This window comes from Xyrauchen texanus, chromosome 22, assembly GCF_025860055.1.
Source record: "Xyrauchen texanus isolate HMW12.3.18 chromosome 22, RBS_HiC_50CHRs, whole genome shotgun sequence".
In the NCBI taxonomy this organism is placed as follows: Eukaryota; Metazoa; Chordata; class Actinopteri; order Cypriniformes; family Catostomidae; genus Xyrauchen; species Xyrauchen texanus.
In genome coordinates, this window is record NC_068297.1 from 34,759,039 (window position 1) to 34,781,891 (window position 22,853).

Genomic DNA, 22,853 nt, shown 5'->3' on the forward strand with positions numbered 1-22,853 from the left:
CTAGTAAACATGCTTCTCATTTCCACCACCTCTGGCAGGCGGGGAACGCAGTATGTCATTCACTCCATAAAGTAGAATGGTTCGCCCTGTTTTTACTATTGTTGGTGACATGCCAGGAGACTGCCAATCTCACACATGGAGATTTTATGCTGCCTTCACATGCTATCGGAATTATCCTACTTCCCACTTCTGAAGTTGTAATTACAAGTACATTGCGTTTATGTGCTTTGTCAGAAAGAACAGGAAACAAGGATGATGCCAGGCTCATTCATACATATTTTTTGAGGAAATTTTATAATGTCAGTATTATACATTACTCAGTTAGCTTGCTGAAGATAATGGAATTTTGGTCAAATACAAGCAATTTTCGTGGTGTAAAAATTTTAAAATGCATCAAATGGTTGCTGATATACATAAATGAATATGACCGAAACTGCAATCGTTAACAAGGTATTTATGCTATATTTAGAAAAATACAAACCTGTCATTCACTAAAGAAACCATAATGTCCTCCACCATGTTGAAACTTTACAACTCCTCCCATCTTTGCAACTCTGGTATCATCTAGAATTCCGAGTTTTCAACTTGAATTTCCGACTTTGCTGGGTCATTCATGTCCTCGGAACTCGTAATTATGATATTTCCGAGTCCACTTGAAGGGCACATTAGACCTATCCATGCCAGCTAATAGCATCTCGCTTTCCTCAGTGTCATGAGATACGCATGGCAGTTTGTGAGACGAACGCCTTGTTTCAACATTGTAACACCCAGTGGATGTTGGGATTGACAATTCAGCCATGTTTGTAGTGCACAGCTGTCCAGTTTAAATTGGCTTAAAACTGCACATTTGTCTATATCTAACTGATTAAAAAATTGTGTGTGTGGTGGAATTTTATGTAAATTAGTATGTTTATTGAAATGGCAATTAAGTAAATAATATTCATTTAGACCAAATCACTCAAGTTCAAACGAGACAATTTTAACTGTTAACTTATACCATTAAAAACACACAGTAACTTACATTTCAGAACTTGTAGTCAACTCTTGTAGACCTCTTAATCAAAAAACTATTTTCAAGGTATTAATGTAAAAGGCCTCCTTACCTTTATCAAAAAAATCAATTGAAAAATATCCCAGTCAGATTTTCATTGTCTGTTGCACAGGTCCAAATTGAGAAAAACTGGATTGAACTGGTTTGATCATCAGACATTTAGACAGGAAATGCTTTTAAATATAAAACGACTTCATTGGATTAAGGTGGATTCATTTAATAATGACTTCCTTTGGAATTAAATTTAAAACTGCTTATTTGCATTAAAGTCGATTCACTCCGTTATCTCTTCATTTGTTATTAAATAAACAAAATTCTTCTATTTCTCCATAGATTTGACAAATCCATTCGGTTCCAAGAATGCTTTTTTTAATTAAAGTATAAATAGCAGTTGTACTGTGCCTATTTGTCTCTGCTTTGGGCTAAATGTGTTTAATTTAAAGGTGCATCATTAAAACATGCTCCTTAAAGATTCTTAAAGGTCTAATGAAGAGGACAGTGATGACTAATAATTTTTTGAGTGACCCTTGCTCCAGGGCAGAGAAAGAGGAAGAATTGAACACACTGTACCTCCTCCTTAAACCAGTGAGTCAGTGTCAAGGAGTCGGGGGTAGGGCGCAGGGTTCAAAGCTGCCCAGGGTAAGACCCTCACGTGGGCAGCCACTTGGTTTTCTTTTGTGACCTCCCCTTGGGTGCTTGCCATACGACGTGATGTGACATCTTAGAGATGTGACAGCTGTCTCCAAGCCAAGAACTGTCCTAAACCAAAACTTGAGGTGAAGCTGATTTGGTCAGGCCACCGTAGGATGAGACGAGACTGAATTGCTTATGTCTTCTTCTTATATGGGGAAAACACAGAGACATGAGTGGTCAGCTGTAATCATGAACTTCATGAACAGGTGCTTTTTCCTCTAGGATAGCTACAGTTCTTGAACTATAATTTAAGAAAAACAAAAACAACACTGCAACAGTTTCTAATCCCTTACTTGGGATGATCAATATCTGGTTAGCGTTTGCAACTCTTTTTATCTTCCATAATGTAATATTTCTGAGTGAAACAATTCAATATGAAAAGAAGTACGGCAGGACTTGATTTTATCCATTGGGAGCTGAATGGATCGTGAAATGAGGGTTAAATCTTTTGAATGCGGTGTCTTTTCTTTGACTTTACTTGGAAGAACCTCTATTCTACCCCATCACCCCAGACTTTTTTCCTCTGTCTCATCTCTTGCCTGGAGCAAAAGAGGCATTGATTTAAAACTTAAATTTATTTATTTTTTTTTTGGCAAATGCTTCCTTAACATAGCAAGTTACTTGAAAGTGCTTATATTGTGTTCCTAAAGGGGGTTGAGCAAAAAATAAATGAATTGATGCCAGTGGAAACACTAGAGGAATTCTTATTTGAATTCTGCTTCCTTGCTTAAGAATTTAGAATTCTGACGTAATGCTGCATTAATAATTTCTAAATGCCTTCTTTTGAACAATCATCGTCAACAAAATGGGGTGGAAAAAAACACAGTTTTCCTGTGTTAAAATATATGACTGTGTGACAGGGCAGAGGGCGTGGCCGGGTCGTAATTATACACACCTGGTTCCTTATCAGGCTAATTAAGCCTCCGAGAGGGATAAAGGCCGATTGCGGATGGTGGTGCGACGAGAGAGAGATCGTTTACGGACATGTCCGTCATATGTGTGTGTTTGTCTTTTGTTTAAGTTAATCATTAAAATGTTGTTTATATTGCCAGGCCGGTTCTCGCCTCCTCCTTTACATTGAACTGCTTTACACTGGTACCGAAACCCAGAAAGGAGGAGGGATACACCGTAGTAGAGTTCTCGCCACTACCATCCACCCCAACAGAGCAGCCGTCTGCAGGGGGATGGAGGAGCCCGGCCGCCTGGAAGCGGAGGAACGGCCGCCGACTGCGAAGGGAGAAGGGGCTCCTAACCGACCGCCTGGAGCGGTCAGGGCCCCTGCCAGGGTCGGAGGAGTCCCCTACCGGCCGCTGAAACGCGGCGGGGTCTGAGACTGCTGACCTTGTGCGGGAAGGGGCTCGCTGCCGACCGCCTGGAGCGGGAGAACCGCTGCCAGGGGCGGGAGGACTGCCTCCGATCGCCCGTGGAGGCGCGGCTGTCATCCGTTAGAGGGTGGAGGAGTGGCCGAGGAACAAGCTACGGCGTATCGGAGAACTGCCGAGTAAGTTTATTTTGTATTTTTTATTTTTTTTTATCTCTCTCTCCTCTCTCACTATTTAAAAACTGTTTTTCTGGGGGGTACTACACTGTTACAGGAAGTACCCCCCATTTTTTATATTTCTGTTTCCCTCCCCTTGTCCCCTCCCTCATCCAGGTAGACGGGGATGACCTGCCGGCAGACAGGGCTTAGGGCACGCCCTCCCCCAGGGAAAGAGGGGGGCGGATGTACGTCATGCCGGGGGCTCCCCAGCCTGAGAGAATGAGGGAGGAATGTGATAGGGCGGAGGGCGGGGTCGTGATTATACACATCCGGTCCCTTATCAGGCTAATTAAGCCTCCGAGAGGGATAAAGGCTGATTGCGGACGGTGGTGTGACGAGAGAGAGATCGTTTACGGACATGTCCGTCATGTGTGCGTTTTTGCCTTTTGTTAAGTTAATCATTAAAATATTGTTTATATCGCCAGGCTGGTTCTCGAAAATACACTGATAGTGGGCAAAAATGTTTGTGAAAATTTGTAAAACAGATTATTGTTAGTCTAATAAATCAAATTAGTGGAGGAATTCTTGTGAGTGTTATTAATGATGAAGTGTGTAAATTTGATTTCTCCTATCCCAGCTTAATATGTAGAGACAAGATTGATTCACATTTAAAATGTTAACACTGTGACTCTGTGATGCTTGCTATGGTAATTGCTATGTTTGTTTGAGCAGCCTGACACAATATCATTAACTTAACCAGTGGCTTTTGGGGCAGAGCTATTTGTTGGTCTGACCAGTGGAAAGAAGAGGAAGTGTTCGGGAAACCTGTTGGAAATTGGGCAGAAATTACTTACTTCATCTTTAATAATACATGTATTATTTGTTGAATATCTGCATCATTTATCGTATTATTGTTACGTCACTTTACGCTATGCCTAAAAACACTGCTTAACCATGGTAAAATCACTGTAATGCACAACCTCTCATGGCGTATTACTTTATTAAACTTTTAAGAAATGTTAATTTCTTTCTTGAAATTGTATAATAATTTCAAATCTAAGTGTTTATCCCATGCTAATAATATTACTGCTTCATCTTCTTGTGGCAGACATCAACCAACAATCCCCATCAGCAATAATTAATTATGTCTCTAGCAGCACATGGGTCAAACCATAGTGCTGTACTGATGCAAGCTGATTAAATCAAGCAACACCTTGAGACTTTAGACATCCACCCCCCAGATCAGGTCACTGCCGTATTATGGCGGCTGATTAAGAGCAGGAAGAGACAGGCGACAAGGGTAACCATCAGCTTTGCTCTTGACATTTTGTTGCTCTTGACTTTATAGAGATTCACATGTTTGCCCTCAGAGCTTCGTCAAATAGATGCTTTTCAATAGCAGCTCTACAATTTCACTGTCTGAATTATGAATACATTTTATTTATTTCAATGTCAATTCTTCTTGCCCAAGACATGCTAATTGTTTGATCAGCATACAACCACTTCGAAGTCATCTGAAATAAGAAACTCAAACTTTCTTGATGAATTTTAAAGTCACAAACATAGTAGCAAGGGACTTGGCCATTCAGGTTGGGTTGAGAAAATCATTCCATCTGTGATTGTGTTTCTTTGAATTGGTGCCACAATGAGCCACTCACTCAGCCAGTCACAGGCATTTTGAGGGAATATACATCTAAAAGTTGGTGGAGGCTGGAGGATGCAGATCCACTTGATGCAAGCAGCAACTGGCAGCCAGCAAAGATAGACAAAAAGTGGTTTAACGTTCGCTCTCTTGTGCTCATTAAAGACCAAATGCGCAACTGCGATCTGAATCATTTGCAGAGGGTGCGCATACAAGAAGGCCTGCTTGAAGATTACTGTACTAGTGCAGACTAGAAATGACAAACGCCTGGAAAAGGAGTTATGCTCAAATATCTAGGAATGGTTTAGATCTTTAGATGTTGTTCAACGCCATATATGTGGTTTGTGAAGCCAAGCTGGTCGTCAAATACCACTTGGTCCCTGGTTGACCTGGCTGAAGGGTGAAGTTGTCTTGCATTGCTGGGCTAGCGTGGAAGACAACAAGCTTCATGTTCTCTAGTTTTTGGGTTTTTTCTCCATTCAGGGCAAGATATCTACCAGTTAGGCAGAGCTTCACGTGAAGTGATTGCAGATGTTGTAAAGTCCATCTGTTCTGATCTTTTAACTATCAGCCCTCAAGGCTTCATGCATTTCAAAAGTCCATTGGATCATTATTTGAACTACCTGCAGTACTTGTGTAGTGTATATATTTGGCTTAAGTAGGCTTACCCACAGGGAGAATTAATTTCTACTGTAACTCATTAATATCTTACACAAGGACACATTATAGTTTTTGACATAGTATGGTATTGGCTGACTTTGGTTGCTTTACACTGTCTTAGTGCACAATAGAGTGCAACAGTCTGGTTCCTGAAGTAAAAATCCCATTCATGTTTTTTCCATGAATGAATTGGTTTTCAATGATTATGAAATAATAAACCTTTAAATACAGATCTACCATGAGCTCTGAGGTTGTTCACCGATGGTATATTCTTCCGTTAAAGCCATCTTGTGTTATTTCAACTTTATTGTTAAAAATTGTGTTTGATAGCGGAATTCCTGGTGAACAACTATATTACTCATGGTCCAACAGAGAAAGCTTCACCAATCAGAGAACTGCAGCAAAGGAAGCCTGTCAAATCAGCCCAGAAGTGACGGCCCACTCCCCTGATTCACTGTGACGCAAACGAGTCGGTCCCCTTTCACCCTCAAAATACTTACTTATTTGTATATATATCAAAATATGTCTCAATAAATGTAAACAATATTGTTTCTATGCTTCTTATCAACAACCTTAAATCAATAGTTTATAAAAATTATATTTGATTACTTAATTCGCAGTGCTTCATGGGATCGTAGTTCATGCCCTTGCTAAAGATGGTTAGAACACAGTGTTTACTTCAAAACAAAGTTTGTAATGTTGTGATTCTCCTCGGATCTTGTTGGTTTAGTTCATGGCTTACAACTCTTTTATGAAGGATTTTATAAAAAATCTAGGGATCACATGAATAAGGAAAATACTTCTGGATAGAACCCAAAAGTGTGGGCACTGTTGCAATCTATGAAAGACAGAAGCGTGTCCCCCTTTCATGTTTTTAGTCTTTAGCCACCGTGTGCCTATTAGTAATGTTGCTCCAATGTTTGAACTTGTAAGACACATTCCAATTCAGATTAAGTAGTTGCAGACGTTACGATAAATGTCAAACTTGTCTGAAATTTAGCTGACCAGTCGTCGGGTGTGTGCAGATGTGTCATGCAACAGCCAACGATGTTGCTTACCTCCAACTTCCTCTGTAGAAATGACCACAACCCCTTCTTCTATGTTTTTGTTGACATCTACAAATGTCAGGAATTACCTCCTGAATAGCTTTGTGTGTGAAAACCAGATTTTTTAGATATAGCTACAGTTGGGGTGGAGAATGATCTTGTTATTTATGCACCAATTGTGTGATTAGTTATGTAAAGTACACAGCATAAAAACAACATGACAGAAACCAATTAGCTATGAGTATTAAAATATGTGCAGTGCGAGGCCTGGGTAGCTCAGAAAGTAAAGACGCTGACTACCACACCTGGAGTCGCAAGTTCGAATCCAGGGCGTGCTGAGTGACTCCAGTCAGGCTTCCTAAGCAACCAATTGGCCAGGTTGCTAGGGTGAGTAGAGTCATGTTGAGTTAACCTACTTGTGGTCGCTATAATTTGGTTCTCGCTCTCGGTGAGGTGCGTGGTGTGTTGTGCTTGGATGCTGCGGAGAATAGCGTGAAGCCTCCACACTCGCTAGGTTTACGCTGTAAAGCACTCAACAAGCCACGTGATAAGATGTGCAGATTGATGGTCTCAGACGCCGAGGCAGCAGATTCGTCCTCCACCACCGGGGTTGAAGCGAGTCACTATACCTCCACGAGGACCTAGAGCGCATTGGGAATTGGGCATGCCAAATTGGGGAGAAAAGAGAGAAAATAGAAAAATATGGGCAGTGCACTAGGTTTAATTGTGGTAAGATCAAATAGAATGCCTCCATAGTCTCTGAAGTTTTATTGAACCCTGTGTTCTTTGTAGTCCTGATGTAGCAGAGAAATCTGCAGGCAGTTATAATTGGACTAGCCACAGCTAAGTGCATGCAATATGATTCTGTTAGAGACAAGAATACCGTTTTGATGTAACAACATGTAGACCGTCTGCCAAGCCATTAAGGCTAAGCTTGCTGTTTCTCCTTAGACCTCAATGTGCCTCGCTGAGTTATATGTTTGCTTGTCCTGCGCACTTCCCCTCTAACATGCAACGTCACATATCTAACACGCACAGCTCGCTCTAATGGGAGCAGAGGTTACACGGCAGGCAGCAATTATCACAAATGGATGAGTTCAAACCTACTGTAAGACATTTGATTAGTTCCCTTCATTACCGCCGTGATGCTAATGACGTTCCATCAGGGTCTGGCTCTAAGACAACTGGGCACGTCCATCACAAGAACTTGAAGCAGTGGAAGAGACGAGTATTAAGTCCCTGCAGAACCATTTGGCTGCAGACAAGCAGACATGGCCGTATCAGCTGCGAAAGCTAATGCAGCATTAATTCTGGTTGTAGTATTTTCCTGCAGAAATCCAACACCACCTTCAGATGAGAAGCTGCTTGGAACATTCATGGTCAGGGCTACTGCTGGCTAACTGAATATGTGTGGCCGCATGCACTAATTGTCAACAGATATAGGTTTTTCACTTCCTAAATCCAAAATCTACAGTGCAGTCAATTCCAAATCAAAAGAGCCCACACCCTAGTCTCAATTCTGGTCCATAGATTTTGTAAATCCGAGTGCTGTGGGAAGAGTGAAGCACCAAGGTTTAATAGTCAGAGATAGGGGTTTGTTCAAATTATTTGGAAGTAGAGAATATGCTTTCTGATGTTTAGAGGACGAAGCAAGCATTGCTGTCAGATAGTCTCAAAATGGCAAATATCAACCGATTAGTCGGTTTAGAACTAGCTTGCACATACATGTGCATTTGTACATGTCTTCACGTGTTGTATGAATATGTTGATTTTCTTCCTAATCTTATTAATCTTTCTTTTCCTAAATTTCTCTCTAAGGACACAGCGCTGGATCCAGGAGAGGATGTGGCCCTTCTGTCAGTTAGCTTTGAAGATGCTGAAGCCACACAGGTTTTCCCTAAACTCTACCTATCTCCCAGCATTGAACAGTAAGTCTATGCACCCTATTATGTCTAAGTGAGCATTTTACTTCCCAGCTCTGAAGTTAAAGTAATTGGTTAAATGAAAGCACGTGTATTTTTTGTGTTGATTTGCAGTATTTCTTAATGAAACAGGATATTGTGGAAATTGAAGGGCTTTTCATTTTCTTTAAATAGTCAATAGCCTTTTAGTTTTCTACACAGACTGGTATAACCATGGTAATCTATTTGCTATTGTTAGGTGATGGTAGGTTGTATTAGGGGGAGGGGGCTAAAACTTTAAATGTTAAAAAAAACAATTTTAGTAGTATACTAGCATATGCATGGCCTCAAAACTAACAGGCCTTGTCTAAAAGCCATTTCATGGGGTCTTTAACTACTGATTTCCATAGTTCATAGAGTTAATAAAATGTAATCAAAGTTAAAAAAAAAGATTTTACTTTGTAAAAAAAATAAATAAATAAAAAATCTTTAATAATAATATACACTCACTGTGCATTTTATTAGTAAGACCTGTACACATGCTTGTTCATGTGATTACCTAATCAGCCAATCATGTGGCAGTGCAATGCATAAAATCATCAAATACATGCCAGGAGCTTTAGATAAGGTTCACATCAACCATGAGAATGGAGAAAACATTTTATCTCAGTGATTTTGAGAAAAGTGAAGACTGTGAAGCACATTATACAGTAAACTACAGTTAGAATATTGAATTGAATGCAATAGATTACAGGTAACCAGTGAAGCTTATGCAGTATTGGAGTGATTTAATGGGAAGATCAAAAAGATGTGAAATACGGCAATCTAGCCTGGTGGTTATGAATGCATCAATGACAGTTTCAGCATCTTTGTGAATGAAGATGAAGTGTTATGCCGCAGTTGGAGAAATTAGTTAGTTGAGGGGTCAAAGAACACCCCTACATTACAAACGGTGGAGGATGGCTGAATTACAACACCATTTATGTCCAAACTAAGGTTGTGTTCAGAGGAAATTCATTTTGTGGCTTAGATTTTTCAGAATTGAGTTTGGGGAAAGTCGGAGTCCAACCAGTGTCTGAGATTGTGAATGCATGCAGATAGTGATGTATATAAATTATATAAATTTGAGTGTCATCAGCATAGTTTTGAGAGCTAAGGCCTTGTTGTTTTATGATTTGCCCCAGAGGGAGCATGTAAATGATAAAAAGGACCTCTGTGTGTACCTTAAACCAGATGGTGCACTATAAGGTTATAATTATTATCCATCACTCTAGCTTGCGGTCTGAATTTATAATGAGAACCAGATTAAAAGAGTAAGATGTTGCTTGGAGATTTATTAATACACAGACACTGTGAATGAGAATTGCTCACCAGGTTTGTGATCTGTTATTTCAGAGATACAAGTACACGTCTCATGACATACCTTGTCCAACCACCAACTTCAGTAAATTAAACTAAAGATGGCACTTCCTCTTCTGCTATTTACTTCCTGAAATCCTGGGGGAATTGAGAATTGGGCAGTTAAAAAGATACTCTGTTTACGCAAGGACACAGTGAGATGTTATTAAAGGGTTTGTTTTCAGTTATTGGTGTGGCATTCAGAGCATTACTGACTCTGTTTACAGTTTTGTGTACAAAGTTAATTCTTCCCACCTGTTCAATGTACGTGCAATACAACAGAAGTAATTTGTTGTTGTGCAGCTCAAAAGCAGTGGAATGTGTTCATGAATGTTTTATTTAACCACTCCAGGTTTATTCATTTCATATACTTGGCTACAACCGATTAAAGCTTTGCAGAATAAGAGCAACTCTTAAATGCACTATTCAAGACTGTGAATCATGTCCCTTCTCTAAACATGTCAGCGTTACACTTAAAGGAATAGTTCACCTAAAAATTTTCATCATTTACACACCCTCATTCCATCCCAGATGTGTGACTTTATTTCATCTGCAAAATACAAATTATGATTTTTAGAAGAATATTTAAACTCTGTTGGCCCATACAATGCAAGTGAATGGATGCCAAATTTGTGATACTCAAAAAGTGCATAAAGGCATCTTAAAAGTAATCCATATGACTCTAGTGTTTTAACCCATATCTTCAGAAGTGATTTGATAGGTCTGGGTGAGAAACAGATCGATATATACAAGTAATTTTCTGTTAGAAATTCTTCTCACTGCCCAGTAGCGGGTGATATGCATGAAGAATATGCATCACCAAGAACACAAGAAGAAGAATGTTAAATTGATCTGTTTCTCACCCACACCTATCATATCAATTCTGAAGATATTGATTTAACCACTGGAGTCGTATGGATTACTTTTATGCTGACTTATGTGATATTTCAAGCATCAAAAAGGCACCCATTCCCTTGCATTGTATGGTCCAAAAGAGTTGCGATATTAAAGATTAAAGCTCTTCATTTGAGTTCAGCAGGTGAAAGAAAGTCATACACATCCGGGATGGCATGAAGGTGAGTAAATGATGAGAGAATTTTCATTTTTGGGTGAACTATTCCTTTCAGTGTACATATTAGGGATGCAAAATTAATCAAAGTAATTTTGAAATCACAATTGAGCCTTATTAAGCCTTGCCGCATGAACGTGAATAACTCCAGACAGAAAAAGCATAATTAGTGCAAAATAAAATTCCTTAAAAATAAATCATTGTTATAATTTTCAAGTGGACTGCTTTCCAAAATATAACAATGGGAGTGAAAAATGGACCTAAAGGAAATCTGAATCCACTTTTAAAGGAGTGCTCCAGATTTAAGTTAAGCAAAATTGAGGTTACAGTTTGTTATTTACAACGGAAGTGAATGGGGCCAATTTTTGGAAGGTTTAAATGCAGAAATGTGAAGCTTATAATTTTATATAAGTTTCATTCCTCTGTTAAACTGTTATTTGTGCTATAAAGTTGTTTAAACCATAATTTTTACAGTAGTTTTAGAGTTTGATGACATTACATCATCATGGCAATGAAGTTATACAAAATTGGCTAGAACTTTACACAGAAAAGATTAGTAAGTGATTTTATCACACTAAAATCATATTTGCACTCATTTTATTTATATCTTGTAGCTATACTTTTGAACAATTAGAATTTTAATGTTCAAAAATTGGCTCCCATTCACTTCCATTGTAAGTGCCTCACTTGAACCCAAATTTTGTATTTATTTTATAAAGGAGGTGTAAGTTAAAATAAATTTTTGTGGTAACCAATATTGTCATATATCATTTGTGGCATGCTGTCAATTGAGCTTAACTTCTGTTGAACCCGGAATTTTCCTTTAAGCTCAGGTATTTGAGTGCAAAGAGAACTGGGTTATTTTTCACACACTTTTGGGTCAACTGAAAGAGATTTGAGATTGGTTAATTTAAAGAGGACTCGGATATGAACTTAGTTAGCTGAAAAATCACTTGTTTACTCATCCTGTTCAACATTATACAGCAGCAGTATTTTAAATATGATTTTATGCATTTTTGTCTTTTTAGTCTTGATAAATGGGCAAAATATGTATGGTATTACAGTCCGGAATCTCAATCTCAATCAAAATATTTGTTAAAATAATCTGATATCAAAAAATATGGCAGTATGAGTTTTTGACATATACAACCCGAGTGCAATTACAAATAAATATTACTGTATAAACTATAATGGCTAGCTGACTGACATTTTCCTCAGTCCACTGCTGTAAGTAGAACACAAGGTCAACTCTCGAAGACATGGAGGAAACTTCAGCGTGACTTCACAACAGATAGATCTCAATGGGCAAAGTCTCCTAATGCCTGCCTCTGGGTGCCTGGTGATTTTTTTTTGTCTTCCTTCACTCTCCGTGCCATCCACTCAAATCAGCGTAGCAGGAGGGGAGGAGGGGAAACAAGCACATTCGTTTGCTCTGCAGCCATGTCAGCTTCTATCTGTCATGGCTACATTCTCTCCACCCTGTTAAGTTACTGCAGTTTGGATTGTACGGGACCACACATGGCTGACCTTGCCTCCACGCATGCACGTCAACAGCTCAGACTGGGACGAATTAAAGAACGGACAGGCAGTTGTATATGTGTGTGTCTGTGGGTGTTTTTTAACAAAGGTAGTGCCAGGGGGATAAAGCAACGTCTGGAATGTGGAAACAAGCCACCTGAGGATGTAGCTGAAATATGATAATGAATGCTAGAACAACAGCACTGTTTTTGAAGCCCACTTTCGATGTGCAATCTCAACGTTATGCCCAATAACAACTGCACACAAATAGATTTTCAGTATTTTTTGTGTGTGGGCGAATGTTTTTCAGACTTGCACTTGATTTGACTTGCATTTGTATTGGGCTTGATGTGATGTAAATGTGTGTACGCACATTTAAAGTGCCGGCAGCTCTTACCATTTGGCGTTCACGATTGGGTTCTTCATCCCAAACTTCAACACAATCTGTCTCATGAGGCTTTTAAGGGTTAGTTCATCAAAAATGAAAATTCTTTCCATTTTTACTCACCCTTGTGCTGTTCCAGACTTGTATAACTTTTTTTCCCCCATAGAACATAAAAGGAGAGTAGGCAAAATGCTTGAGATTATTTATATATATATATATATATATATATATATATATATATATATATATATATATATATATATATATATATAATATATGACATCAGTCAATATATTGTACATCAGTCATATATATATGTATGCTATATATATATATATATATATATATATATATATATATATATATATTAAAGCATACAATATCTATTGACTGATGTCTGTCAAGCTGCTAAAAAGGAGAAAAAAGCAGAACACAAAGATTTTTAGAAAAATATCTCAGCTCTTTGGGTCCATAAAATGCTAATGAATAGTGACCAGACTTTTGCAGCTTCAAAAATCCCATAAAGGAAACATTAATGTAATCCATAGGGATGTCCCGATACCATTGTTTGGAGAACGAGTACCGGTACTTTTCAGTACTTGCCGATAACAGATTATAATTTCATTAAATTGCAGCCTTTGCTGTTTAATAATAAAACTAGGACATATTGTTGATTTAATTTATGCAATGTAAGCTTATGCAATGACATTTATACATCAGATGGTATCGGTTTTTGGTATCAGAGCCTTTTTACGAGTACGTGAACCCAGTATTGAACCCGATACCAGTATCTGTATCAGGACATCCCTAGTAATCCATATGACTACAGTGGTTAAATCCATATTGTCAGAAGTGATATAATGGGTGTAGGTGAGAAACAGAACAATATTTAAGTCATGATCATTATTTTTCTATATAAATTGCCACTTGAACTTTCACTTTCAGATGTGAAAATGAAACTACTGTATACTGGCAACACATATGACTAAAATGTGAAAGTAGAGATTTTAGAGTAAAAAAATTACTTAAATTCTTAAAAAGACAAAAGTCTAATGTATTAGTACATTTCTTTATGCCATTTTTTTGGAGCTACAAAGGTCTGATCACTTTTCACTTGCATTGTATGGACCTATAGATCTGAGATATTCTTCTAAAAATCTTTGTGTTCTGCTGAAGAAGAAAGTCATTCACATCTGAGATGGCATGAAGGTGAGTAAATGATGAGAGAATTTTCATTTTATGGTGAACTATCCCTTTAAAGATGTCTGTTTACTCACACTTTCACTTCACGTTTACCAAACATTCTGAATCCATTCGACTGCTTTTTTTCTCTTTTATTTTTTGAACAGTTATTTTGGAACAGACCAAAATTTGAGGAAAGTGTGGAAGTCCAAATCAGATATGAGAGCTATACTGGAGGAAAAGATTTTCTGTAAATAACTACTTACATTTCTGACTTTTCCTCAGACAGAGCTGTCATATACCTTTAGAATAACTGGAATACAGCGCATTAGTTGTATGGACTGCTTTTTACTTTTTTACCGCTATAAATTGTATGCTTTTATTGTATAGAAAATAGCAGTAAGAACATTACTCAAAATTTCTAATTTTCTGTTCCACGGAAAGTCGTTTGGATTTGGAACAACTTGAGAGTTAGTTCACATTTTTGGGTGAAATTTTGCTATAAACAAGCCCAACACGTGAGGAATTCCCAGCTCTATTGCTCATCCAAGCTGGCACAAAACGCATGCCCTGCAACCAGGCAGTCATGCGGCCGTCCCTACAGTCCCATCACAGAAGCAGAGAGAGAGTGAGTGGGACTTGAAAGAGAAAAGCGGGAGAGAGGTCGCTCTCAGCCTGCCTGAGCAGAGCGCAATAAAACCCTCCCAGGAATCTCTTTCTCTCTCATCGTCTCTCTTAAAACTGCACATCCAGGTTTACCCACCGTATAGCTTTTGCACTGATCACCACTCTCGCCTCCCACACAGCAGCCTCTGTTATTATAACCATGAAGTGCTCACTGAGTTTGACAGTGGACTTCATGTCTCCTTCAAACTGTGATGGTGCAAGATTGACTCCTACACATTTGTCTTTAGTTTGATGGAGCGCTAAACACTCTTCTTCTTTCTCGTTTTCCAGTCTCTTTTCAGTTTTTGTGTTAATGTTGCCTGTTCATTTTATTTTGTGTTAGTGTGTAGCTTTTTTGCATGCCTTGTCATTTCACTCTGGCTGTTGTTTACTTTGCTCTGGTTTTCGTAAGAACGTTTGTTCCTTGTGGGTGCTCCAGACCTGTGGTGTTACGTAAAAAGCTAATGTAGGCGCCACTACTTCTCACAAGCCCAACAACGTGAAATGCTCCCAAGAAAACAAAAATATTCTGTCAACCCTCTTGCAGAAATTACATCTCTATATTCATTCCCTTTAGAACATTGCCTCTACAGCCATCTAAGCACGACTTTTGTAGCTAATGCACCACCTTCAACCATAAATGTATATGTATGCTGAAATTATGGACACAATTTCGCAAATCTTAAAACTACATTAATATCTTACTTTATGGACTAATATGAAACAATCACTTATTTGTGCTGCCTAGACTGGAATCTGCTTATACTTACCTGGAAAATAAAGGTATCTTATACACAATGTACTGTATACAGAGGTTGTGTTTGCATTGTATTTGAATAGTGTGTTTTTGGTATATATTGGTATTTGGTATAATTCAATACAATATCTGTTTAAAGTTTGTTATTTTCTCTCATTTTAAATTGGCGATTCATCAGGATTACCATAAAGATTCATAAATGCACACGATACAAGGATCACCATAAATACTCTTATGAGTGGACACAATACACGGATTACCATAAATACTCCTATAAATGGACACAATACATTTTCTACACATTTAATGTAATTTATTTCTCATTAAAATCAACATACACCTGTAATAAAATCACACTTCTACATCCGCCAAGCCTTAAATAGCAGCATTTAAGAGTTGGTCAGGTTGTGAAGTCCAGATTCCGAGCTTTTAGACAACACCAATTTTCTTTTAAGTGAGACGTTTTTAATGAATTAGCCCGCAGCTCTTGTTGGAAGGGTTCAAACGCAAAAAGTTAAATATCAGTAATTGGTATTGGCCACACTGAACTCTGAATTATCGGTTATCTTTATCGTCCCAGTAATACCATGTCAGTGCTTCCTATGAAATACAGATATGAAGTACCTGTGTGCAGATATGAAATACATAGTATGTATACTATGTCATGTGTATTGCATAGCTTGTTTTATATTTTGGTTTAATTTTTTTGGCTTCTGTGGATGCCTGCTATATCTGCTCAAGCTAGCCAATACAGAATATACTTGGAACAACTTCAGTTCATGGTTATAAATCCATAATCTTCCCTAAACATATTGCCAGGGATATTTTTTGCAGTTTCCTCTAATAGCTATTAAATAAATATATCTTGGCTGTACCATAAGCCTCTCCTATTCCAACAGAGAAATGTACGTCTAGTCTGAGGTGTTGTGCGACTTATGGCTACTGGTGTTATGCTTGTACACAGCCTGCAGATGCTCCGATCAAGCACCCCAACAAACTTTGATTTTTCCATATGAAAAGTCTGAAGTGTAGGTCATGTATTGTCAGCCACAGTTTCACCTGTTCTTGTTGTTAAACAAGTCCCTGAGTGGTTAGTGAACTCAGTGTAAGCTTTATATCTCTTCAACCAGGGACCAGTCAGGACTCAAGCCATATCTCCATGGAGATGCAGCTCTATTGTCATCGTAACACAGCAACAGCAATGTGTTATGACTGAGGTCGATGGAGAATTGACAGCTGAATAGCGTTTGAGTGGCATCCCTCTTCATTTCCTGTTTCTGCTTTCAATAAATAGACCTCTGTGCGTTAACATCTTTAACAGTCAATGAATATACTTGATGGACGTGAATGACATTTCCATGCTTGTGCATTGTTTCTCACTTATCAAAGGCTGTTTCACCAATAGGTAATCTTTCTGTCAGTCAAGGGCATTGATGATCTAAACCCATCTGAAAGAGGATTATAAGGCTTTTCTTCATTCATTGAAGGACTAGATGCAGAATATCTGAAATATTGCTTCCTATTGTCACAGTATAATCTTTTCTCAAGAGATGTTCTCTCAAGAGATTTCTGGCTTTGTTTTTTGGCTGTTGATGAAAGAAAAGGGCCCTCGATCTAAAATAAGCATCTAGAATTCGAACCTCCTACATGTAATGTGCAAATGGAGGTTCTATTTTTCTGTAATACTCTTGTTATCGCTCATGTCTACATCACACTTTACATGAACCTCTCATGTTATCTTACCTTTCATTGATCCGTTGAGTTCACTTAAAATAGTGCCTATTTTCTCACCTCCTCATCTGCTAAGTAGAATACAAAACTTGTTTGTTCCCGTTCATGTGTAAAGCCAGAGGGAAATATTTATGGTCCTGATTTCCAACACAAGTGAACACAGGTGAGCTGCCTTGCTGTGTACTAGCTACATAGGAACCTACGTTCAATGGGGTGGTTCACACAGGACACGTTCTTGAGTTCAAATACAGCTGTACAGAGTGCAACAAATAGAACAAAGGGTAGGAGTCTCGAGATGCATTTTAAAAAATGTACTTATTTTAGCTTGATGTGTCATCTTAAACAAAAGCTCATGATGCGTGAAGCAACACAAAAGCTGGATATATCCATCTGCATGTGTACACCAATAATTTGACAAACAATTAATACATATATCGCAGACAGAATACAAGAATGGGTCCTGTGTGAACACTCCATATGGCAGCACCTTAAATGAAATGGAAACTCACAAGTGATTTATATGGAACACTTTATATTAGAAGCAACGGTGGTAATTTGCACACTAGGGCTGTCATGTTTATGAAATTTGGCTGAAGGTTAATCGTCAAACAAATAATTGTGATTATGACAAATAATTGTCTGTTTTAGGGCTTTCATGATTATAACTATTAATTGTCTGTTTAAGGTCTTTCAAGATTGTCATACAAATTGTGTATAAAGGTAAATATGGGATTAATGCACTATAAGAATTAATTCATTCTTATTTAACTTGGAATCATATAATAAAATAGGTATGTGATAAAATTGCATTAATGGCATGCTAAATAATATTTTAAATATCTGAATAGCCATTATATCATACTGTATTTATATTACATTACATTATATTATTTTATGTTTTATATTTTAAATCTATGTGCCCAAAGAATTTTGCATAACGGAAGTCTTTAAAGGGGTCATAACATGCATATATTTATTTTATTTCTTGAAGTTCACTTATAATGTTAGTAAAGTTTTTTGCACCAAAAAAAATCAATCATAAGATCAAGATTAGCTTTTTCTACCCTGTCTTTGGCTTTCTAGCTGAAACACTCAGTTTTCTTTGTACTTCCCTTTTAACACACGCCCACAGTTATGATGGGCAAACATAATAACGCCCTCCTGCCATTACAAGTGTGGAACTGTTTTAAAGTGTATAAGTACAAGTTTAAGTGTCTGAAACGCTCTGTTTTCTATGTACTTCCCCTTTAAGACTGTTCCTCACTGTTATGACAACAAACTGTCTAACTGACAATTGGCTGCCATCAAATGCTCACGCTTATTTGAGCGCATGCTCTGTAGGGCTGCAACTAATGATTATTTTGATAATTGATTATTAGAATGATTATTCGACCATTCGGTGATTATTGCAACAGTTAATCATTAGCTCTTAACCGATTATTCTGCTTATGTCCCGACTTAAAAGGTTGTATTAAACGTGCTTACTAACAATAAAGAGGAACAAAATAACCTTTAAAAAATACCTCTAAATGACATTCACTGAATTAAAGGGGGAAAATACTTTTTATAAGTTTAATTCAGTAAAGAAATTCACTGCAAAAAAAAGTTATCAAATGTTTTTGTCTTGTTTTCCATTTAAAAATGATACAAGATACATTTACTTGAGAAGCAACATATAAGATATTTAGACTTGCTTTAAGAGGATGTATCTTAAATATACAGTAAGTGTATTTTTTTTTATAAGTGTTTTTTTTTTTTAACTTGGTTATACTTCTGTGAGTGCAGTAAAGACAAAATATACTTGTATTCAAGCTCTGTTCTCTAAAAGAACGTATAAATATCTTATATGTTGTGCTCAGGTGAATGCATCTTTTTTTTAAAGCATTTTTAGATATTTTAAAATATTTGTATTTTTAATATTACATTCAACATTCTCAGATAACAAGTTTTTCTTCTCTAGTATAGCTGCTAAAAATATATACATTGTTTTAATAGAGTTTTACATATTTATATAGGAAAACAAGGCAAACAAATATGTTTGTTGCAGGATATAATGGGGCGAAGATTACCCTCTCTCACCATTCTGTTCACTTCAATCCATCTTTAACTCACAAAAAAACAAACCCTCTCGTATTAATAAAGCTGTGCATTGCTAATTTTCTACACAAATAAGAAATGCACAGTGACATATATTAAAATTCAATAAGTCACAAGCCAATACATTATAATCTAGCTGCAGCAAGCGTGCGCGATTGAGGGACGAGCGTTCAGCATATGCGTAGTCAGGGTGGGGAAGGTGTGCAGTTCGATTGGCTGGGGATCTCATCGCTGCTTTTTGCAGATGATGTAGTCTTCATATCATCATCGGTCCGTGACCTTCAGCTCTCACTGGATCGCTTGGGAGTCGAGTGTGAAGCGGCTGGGATGAGGATTAGCACCTCTAAATCTGTGGCCATGGTTCTCAGCAGGAAACGATGGTGTGCGTACTCCGGGTAGGGAAGGAAGTATTGCACCAAGTGAAGGAGTTCAAGTACCTCGGGGTCTTGTTCACGAGTGAGGGGACAATGGAGCGGGAGGTTGGCCGGAGAATTGGGACAGCGGGGGTAGTATTGCACTCGCTCTATCGCACCGTTGTCACGAAAAGAGAGCTGAGCCGGAAGGCAAAGCTCTCGATCTACTGGTCAATTTTCATTCCTACCCTCACCTGTGGTTATGAAGGCTGGGTCATGACCGAAAGAACTAGGTCATGAGTACAAGCGGCCGAAATGGGTTTCCTCAGAAGGGTGGCGGGCTTCTCCCTTAGAGAGGAGCTCAGTCATCCGTGAGGAGCTCGGAGTAGAGCCGTTGCTCCTTTGCGTCGAAAGGAGCCAGTTGAGTTGGTTTGGGGATCTGGTAAGGATGCCCAGGCCTCAGGGAAGACTCAGGACTAGGTGGAGAGATACATCTCCACACTGGCCTGGGAATGCCTCGGGGTCCCCCAGTCAGAGCTGGTTAATGTGGCTCGGGATAGGGATGTTTGGGGCCTCCTGCTGGAGCTGCTGCCCCCGCGACCTGACTTCGGATAAGCTGTTGTAGATGGATGGATGGACTATTCGACAATGACATTTTTTAACGACTATTTCTTATTGTCGACATTGTCGATAACGTCGACTAATCGCTTCAGTCCTAATGCTCTGTTACTCCTTTTGCACCGAAATGGTGCTGATTGTCTGTGCTCGTCTGGAGGAACTTAAAAGGGATCAGAGGAAAAGTGCGTTGCCAATAAATCCATGTAAAGGTTTTGGTAAACTTTATGCGTTATGTGAACAAACCTTTTTTTGCTGTGGTTTCAAAATTGGTATCGAGAATTGTGACATTTTTCTGGTATTAGTACCGACTACTGAAATGTTGGTATTTTGACAGTCCTAATCTGCACTAAATCTACGTACTTTGAGTGCACATTTAGACAGTATACCAATATTGGGACATTAGACAATTAAAAAGTTGTTCACATTGCTAGCCTTGTATACTTACCGACAAATAGTTTGTGAATTGGGACACATGGTCACTCATTCACTGATTTTGGATAACTATGAAGTCAATTAGCTTTACCTATGAAGGTTTGGCTTGCGAGCAGGAACTTCAGTGTTTTTTTAATGTTCTCTATCTCTCTAGTGCGCTCGGAGGGTCTTCGGCATTGCATATCCCAGCATTCCCCAGTGGAGGCTGCCTCATTGACTACGTGCCTCAAGTGTGCCAGTTACTCACAAACAAGGTAAAGAATTATCCTTTGCTACAATTTTGTGTGCCCACACTTTATTAGGGCTCTCATGAAATAGATCAAATTGTGCCATCAGTGAAATGTGAGCTTGTACGGTATTGTATGTAGGACAAAATAATGCACTCAGAGTGCAACTTGCACTGTGGAGTTCATGCACATATGCTTAGCAAATTTCTCCCATAACATCTCCATTCTTTAGTTCAACCCAACTTTTCACATTTACTCAGACAGCTTGAATAATCAAGCTATTCATTTTCCACTTCATGCCTCACCAGTGCCCACCAGCTACCCATGTCACGCTCGCCTGAACTGGGGTCACCTTATAACATAGCCTGGATGAAACCAGACAAGGGTGAAAATGTGCATACAGTATATTCTTGCTCCCATAAGAAAAAGCCATGGTTATAAATGTAGGTTAATAATAGGCAAATCAGGTTCATGTAGCACAGTGGTTGGTGCGTTTCTCAACGTTTTCTCAACATTTGTTGGTTGGTGCGTCAGGCATGATTGTTGAATTTAAAATCTGATTACTGGCATCAAGGTCAGATTGCTTTGGATAGGACGACTGGTGCATAAGATGGAATGTTTTGTTTTTCCACAACAGGTGGTTAAACTAAATATTAAATGAACTGTTGTAATTTATTTTTATTTTATGAGGTTTGCCATTTTTGCAACCATGTTACCTGATTTTTGTTTTATTTATAAATGTAAAATGTTACACTTGAATAGATAACAGGGTTGCAGATTTATCACAAATTATGCAAAATATTTTGGGACCAAATGTTTGTTTATAGTTAATGATAAACTTATATTTCCAAATGGTTGAACACTACAATTTGTGTAAAATTTAGAAAATGGAATGAGATTATTTATATGCTGCTATGATTAAAGATGATGTCTGTGATTTGTCATTTTTTTCAATGTTAAATTTATTTCTCATATCCCACCTTAATACGTAGTGTCTTATTATAAGTATGATTAGGGGCAATTACGCCGAGAAGCCCCTATTGTATCTATTAGTGTCTTTTTATTATTATTATTCTGTCAAAATTCCATATGGTAGACCATAGAACCTTACATTGGAATGTTAAGAAATTTGGCACACTGATAAAGGACACTCTCAAATGTAACTGACCCAAATTTGGAGTCTCTCACTCATAACCTATAGCTTCACCAACAGTTCAAATTTACACTTACATTTCTGCAAATATCACACCGTTCAGCTCTGCCCACTCGAATTTCAAATTTTTTTGCAATTTTGAATTTTAAGAAGAAAATGTTTTTTTGAACACCACCTAGACCATATGTCCGATTTGCTAAAACTTTGCACGTAACATCTAGAGACACTTATGACCAAAAGTTATGAGATTTATTATGATAGACCTAATCGTTCTCATATAAAGCTTCAACAATTTGACTGCAAGCACGCCAAAATGGACATGAGGCTATAACTATGCAATGCTATAGTGTTATGACAAAAAAAAATCTATATGTCATCACAAGCATGACATGAGGGGACCTGCCGTGCTTTGGCACAGTGCCCCCAGGGGTCAGGAGAAATACCAAATTTAGATTTTTGCTAATGACTTCTGAATAGTTTGGCCTAAAATCATCAAAATGACTCTTTAGATTTCTTAGGGCATATCGAGTTGAATGATACCCAATTTGCCTATGCCTTGGGCCATTTTGAATTTTGTCTTAAATTGCTGCATATTACAAACGCATTGGCGAATCATTACAAAATTTGGTAGGTGTCATTAGGGGCAGGTCCTGAAGGTACACAAAAGGTTTGGGGACTGCACAACCTACTGGTCAAAAGATACAAATAAATGCTTATAACGTTTGATTAAGTTGGCCTGTTGTCATGAGAATTGTCTTGTTAGCTTCCTTGGGTCATGCCGAGTGCGTTGATAT

At 38.2% G+C, this 22,853-nt stretch overlaps 1 protein-coding gene across 1 annotated transcript in view; it reads left to right on the forward strand.

Moving 5' to 3' along the window:
* The window catches only part of babam2 (BRISC and BRCA1 A complex member 2), a 136,090-nt gene that overhangs the window by 99,005 nt on the left and 14,232 nt on the right, over positions 1-22,853 (forward strand). The window contains exons 7-8 of the mRNA XM_052153560.1: positions 8,391-8,500; positions 20,834-20,933. Coding sequence (XP_052009520.1) covers positions 8,391-8,500; positions 20,834-20,933 — 210 coding nt within the window. The remainder of the gene's footprint in view (positions 1-8,390; positions 8,501-20,833; positions 20,934-22,853) is intronic.